The 6,000-nt window shown below is 39.4% G+C and overlaps 1 protein-coding gene across 1 annotated transcript in view; it reads right to left on the bottom strand.

Moving 5' to 3' along the window:
* Positions 1-2,721: 2,721 nt before the first annotated feature.
* Positions 2,722-6,000, bottom strand: part of LOC138007409 (carnitine O-palmitoyltransferase 1, liver isoform-like) — a 50,954-nt gene continuing 47,675 nt past the window's right edge. Inside the window, exon 28 of the mRNA XM_068854296.1 lies at positions 2,722-4,700. Coding sequence (XP_068710397.1) covers positions 4,632-4,700 — 69 coding nt within the window. The 3' untranslated portion in view covers positions 2,722-4,631. The remainder of the gene's footprint in view (positions 4,701-6,000) is intronic.

Below are 6,000 nucleotides of genomic sequence, written 5' to 3'. Positions count from 1 at the left end.
AACTCGAGCATGGTGATGGCATCATCAAGCTAAGGCAGTGAACATTACAATAGAGTAAACTTTAAACTTTTAAATGTATTTTCCTTGTTTTTTCACCTGCCTTGAAACAAAAATGCCTCTTTTAAAGAAAAATGGCGCCCGGGGAATGTGTTGTGTAAGTGATGGAGTGGGACTGAAGGTGTCGATTAGAGGTTGAGGAAGAACATACAGTGAATATCAAAAATTCACGTTGTTTATTGAAGGAAAGTTCTTTCGAGACGTCCCACTAGCATTGAATGGGTAAACAAGTACGTTTTGAAGATTCTGCCGAAAGGCAGATGAATTTTGCGCTTCAACGTCGACAACTGATGATATAGTCGGCTTAGGTTACCCGTGATTAACAAAATATTTCCCCTGAACACCCTAAAATGACGTGACATAGCCCGTTTAGAATCTCTTTGGAGGCTGTGGTAATAGTTAGAACATAATCAAAGGATCGACGGAAAGAAGGTAAATTTCAATTCTCGCGAATTGTGAATAATTCTGGTTTCTGGTTTCCTGATTCCGGATTCCACATTCCAGATTCCTGCCTTTAGTACTGCCCTTTTAAAATGGGTGCTTAAGACTTAATTACTGTTTATCAGCGCTATTTGAAATGGGTGCTTAGGCTTTAATGCGAGATTTCGCTTGGCCCGCATGGCTCGCAGATTGTCCAGCCCCCATAATAATTTATGTACACAGACATCCGAGCTTGGGCTATCTGTGGTTCACGGACGTCTCATTGACCCTAAAAGCTTCCTCACTATTAGGTGCGGTTACACTAGACCTCTTGCCCATGGGGAACCTTGGTGTTACGGCTTGGGTTGGGTTTACCCTGGGTTATGATCGACTCCCCATTTGCGGTTACACACTTGTAAATTACCCAAGGTGAAGGTAAGCGTTGGCCTGTTTTGGTGGGAAACTTACCTTTAAGATAAGACAAGATGAGATTTATTAGTTTTTCCACTAAATGGTTTTTGAAAAACTATTTACAATACAAAATACATTAAAATTAAGGATCTAAAAAAAAAAAGGTAAACATCGAAGATCTACATCTGAACGACAAACTTTTCTTTGGCTTATTTTCGGTAATTGTCACGATCGGCGCTTCTCTTAAACTGTCCACCTCAATTAAGTTCAGCGATTCATCGCTTCATTTTAAGAAGGCAACAAAGACGTCGACTTCAGTTACGCTTTCTCTAGTCCTTGCAACTCTCCAATTTATAATTTAGACGTCGACTTGCTGCTGGCCAGAAAGGGCGTGCTTGGGTATTTCCACGTCCGTAGTTGTTTACACAGTTCATCACAGCCTGTATTTTCCTCGCGTTCGGCAATCTTGTGATTGGTTGATCGCTTTGGGGTTTTGTTAACCATCAGACTTACATCTGGAACTGTCATGGGCAATTCTTTTGTTCTTTTTGACGTATCCATGGAAATTTCCCACAGGAAATTTTCCTTTGGGCAGATCGGTTACACATAAAAAATTGCTTCCCCGTGGGAAAAAGCCACTTACCCAAGGGCAAAATGGCTAGTGTAACCGCAGCTATTATCAATTTGGCTGTCGATCAAACCCCAAGACTAAATGTTAATGGCGCATTAACGGGTACGTGAAATTTCAGAGCAAAAATAGCTCAGTTAAGCTTACAAACTTTTTCTAAAATTTAAAAGCACTCACCGTACAATTTGTCGATGTCCTGAAGTGAAGAACAATGAAGTGATAACGATGCACAACTCGAATGAAAAGCGTTAGACCATATTTGCCAACTAAACGTCGAACTACCGGCCATGATAGCATGGTACTGCATTAAAGCAAGTCCATCATTCCCGGTTCCGGCGCCATTTCATTTCTTCTCTTCCGAACACATCACTCGCGCGATTTCTTTTCATCTTTTCCGAAGATCACACGATTATTTATTTTGCTAACAGGATTCAACGCTCTTTTCCCCCATCATGATACTCGTTCCTGCGCATGCGTGCATCCGCACGTGAAAATAGGATCAACAATATGCGAATTGATGATGAAATGATATATGAGATGGATCATATATGAACTGCGGATATGAAATCAAGTAAAGCTATGATCCTCGCAGTTATGAACGCAATTTTTGCAATTGCGTACAGAGAAGCCTGAAAAAATTCAGGACTTCAACGGGGTTTGAACCGGTGACCTCGCGATAGCGGTGCGACGCTCTAACCAACTGAGCTATGAAGCCACTGTCATTGGGAGCTGGTCATTTTCTCCACGAAGCTTCAAGTGTATGAAAGCTGAAGCGGGATTCATTTGGCAAAAAGTTCTAGTCTGCGAGCAGTCTCTCTTTTACTGTAAAATCGTTGAAACGAACACTTCAAAATATCTGAAACTACGGGTCGCAAATATCGCGGGCGGTTGTTAGAGCGATCTAGCCAACGCCCGCGGTATTTGCAACCCGCAGCTTCAGTCACTGAAAGTTCAACTTACGCGTCCGTTTCAACGATTCTAGAGCAAAGAGAGACTGCTCGCAGTCTTCTTAAGTTCTAGCGCGCGTACCAAATAAAATAAGACTTTCCCCATCAAAAGTCTCGCTAAGACCAAAATTCCCAGATTTTTTTCTTACGCGCATCGCTCGTAAGTGTTCGGAAAGGGGAATCATTTATGTGACAGGTGAACGTCCAAACATCCTGGAAAGAAAAGCACCATACAGGAAGAGAAAGCACAACTACCACTCAGTTTTTTTTACGGAAATATATTTGATTTAATTTAAGACAAAAATTAACACCTTTAGTTTGCCTAAAATTGCGTTCTATAACGTCACTAACTAAATATCCGCTCTTTAAATGTAACGTAGTGAGTTACCTCTGGAAACACCATAGTTAATATTTTCATATCGACACACCTTTATACGACCTTTAAGTTCTGGTGAAAACAGATTCGATAAATATATATCCCTAGCGTATAGGGGAATAATGGAAAATTCTTTTTCCTTCTTGAATCGGAAATTTCTGCAGAAGAAGTCTCTTTCGAGTGCTGAACGTGTGCCTTTGGATTAGCCTTGATAAACAGAGATCAGGGGTACCCAACGGCCGGTATGTCGTAAAATTTGTCAGAATTACCTAAATTAATTTCCACAAGGCTTTAAAAGCTAGTTTCTGTTCGGAAGTTCTAGGGAAGTTTCAGGTGGCTTTTCTGCTTCGTCCAAAAAGTTCTAGCATTCGTAACGGGTCTGATTAAAATCTTTACGTTACGGGAACGTTTGCTTTATACCAGATTTTCTCTTCTGGCGAAAATAATAGAAGGTATAAATCCTCAAATGCTTTTGCTATTTTTGATACCACAGTTAACTCTTACTCAGCTCAGTAAAATTCCAGTATTCTTCAATGTGGTTTCGAAATTTTTACGCGCTCTTCAGACTCTACTTTTCCGAAATCTGTTTAGAAAAAATATCCAAAATCTTAGGGCGAATTTAAAGTCTGAGTTCGAATATTCGAAAATTCTAGCTCACCTTCCTTCCGAATCGATATTTACCGAAATTACTCGTTGGGTGCCCCTGAGAAATAGAGTTTGTGGCCTACGGCATCTCAGCTAATTTGGAATAATTGTTCGCACTGACGCATTTACTAGCTTTTAGGTTTGTTGAGAGTCCGAAGAAATTTTGAACTTGGTTTCAACGACAATCTGTTTTGCCAAAAAACGCAAGTTCCATTCTTACGCACGACACAACCACACAAACAGACAAAACGAACAATGGTTTCTATTTAAGGTGAAATCACCACTTTCCCTATGTGAATACACCATTTTACAGTTCTGTGCTCAGTTACCAGGCCTTTGAATAAAAGCGAGGCTCGATTTGACCTTGTTTTGATACAAAGCTCATTGCTTTTCCTACGTAAATCATGATGTTGTAATGGTAACGAGTTCTATTTACATGAGAAAAGCAGTGAGGTTTGTATAAAAACATGGTCAATTGCAGCCTCGCTTTTATTCAAAGGCCTGGTGATTGAGCTCAGGACTGTAAAATTGTTTATTTCATAAAATGCTAAATTACTACGCTGCTAAACTAGACTAAAATCCGCAAGCACGGTTATGAAATACACGCTACATTCAGGTAATTAAAAAGCTTCATTCCTTTCTGGCCCACTTTTTTCCCCTTAAAAATTACAATTGAGTACGATATTGAAGAGGTGCGTCATCAAAGCTTTACCCACTTGCTTTGCAGACGAAATATTTATGAGTAAATTTCCAGAGGAATGTTTTTGCTTAGCACACGTCAGTCATTTACTAATGATCTGCCTGGAAATTGAAAGCACTGAAAATTTGATACACAAGATAATGGCTGAGGACCCTTTGCAAAAAAAAAATATATATATATATATATAGAATGCATGGGATCACTGGTGATTTTACCACCTAATAATTCATCAGTTTTGGTCAGCAAATATTTCACTGATTACCAAAAGCAAAAGGCTTAGAGTTAGGAAGATAACTAAATTTGGCAAGTTCTCTGAACAGTGAATGATGGTGACACAAAGTTCTTCCGGGGGGTTCCTTTGGGGGTAAAAAGGCTTGAAACTACTGTGCGGTGCTAATATCTTTTACATAAAAATTCGTCAATTTATCTTGATGGAGTTGTCGCTAATTAGTCGTCAAACAAGGCCTTCATTTCACTAAGGCTTTCCTTAATGTAACTAGAAAAGCGTTTACAATCCTGAAAAATAGAGAGAAAGGGTAAAAATTACATTAAATCGACCGTTCCAACAAGTTGCCGCAAATACACCGTTCCCTAACCCAAAGAGCTGCGGTGGTGTGATCAGAACAGATTGCTTATACACGTTTGCATTGGTGATTTTCCTTGTTAACTTTGGGTCTTAAGTGTTTGAATGTTTCGAACTTTCGGTAAAAGAAAGAATGGAACAGGCATTTGTCCGTTTGGAAATTGTGGAGTACCTGCATTTTCCCACTGAAAGAAATGACGGATAAAACTGTAAATCTAAACTAATTACTAGCACAAACATCTAACAGTCTCCAGCTTAAAATGATGTTAAATATCATGGCTCGCAAATGCACTCAAGCAGATGGTGAATGTTTGCCCCAGTAAAAATGAATGAAAAGTGAGATGTATTTATCCATGTAGACTCAGGGATACTCGGTGAAAAACCGCAAGTGTTTCCGACCTGAGTCGAACGTATGACCAACCAACAACTGCTCCGCTACCAAGGATCTCGTATGACTTAGTGGTAGAGCATCCGAACTAACTGTCGGAAGGCGTTACGTTCAACGGATGTCAAGAGCACTCCATTTTTAACAAGCATCCCCGAGTCACGGTGAAATTATCTGTCAACTGTAGCTCAAAGTCAATGGCATGCAATAGTGAGATAATAACTGGTGTTATTATGAAAATTTGTAGAATTATCACCAAATGTTTCATTAGCGAAACGTACAGGAATTTCCGTTAAATTATGTTGTGGTTAGGACAACATTGATTTGCTTAATTTACATTCTTAAAGAAGTGGCTCTTAACTACCAAACCGTTGCTATGGACCCCTTCAATTAGTCATTTCGCGAGTCCCTTTAAACTCTACAGTTATTCTTTTTTGCCAAGTGTGTTCTATTTAAGGTGGCTCCCTAGAGTATTTGCGAAACCCCTCAGTACAGGGCACGAGTTACAAAAGGAAACCTAGTTAATTTCTCCTGAAGTTTTCGCTGTAGAGATTTACCAGTATGGGTGCCGCATTATGGAAATTATATTGCCTGACATTTTGAAGAGGTAAAAAGTCAAGGTCTTTCAGACGGTTTTGTCAATATTCTGAATGTTGTCATTTTTCTAAATATTTTCGATTTGCTCGTACAGATTTTAACAAATATAGGGTATTTGATGGAAACTGTATGTAGTTAGAGCTGAACCAAGTTTTAAAAAAAATTACCGAAGGAAACGCGAAAAAGTTAGCAGTTAATTTTACAGATTTGGTCACGCTGACGTCACAAAAATCAGAAAACACGCACAGTTC

Source organism: Montipora foliosa, chromosome 6, assembly GCF_036669935.1.
Source record: "Montipora foliosa isolate CH-2021 chromosome 6, ASM3666993v2, whole genome shotgun sequence".
Classification (NCBI taxonomy): Eukaryota; Metazoa; Cnidaria; class Anthozoa; order Scleractinia; family Acroporidae; genus Montipora; species Montipora foliosa.
Note: the sequence above shows the minus strand (reverse complement) of the source record. Positions and strands in the feature narration are given on the sequence as shown.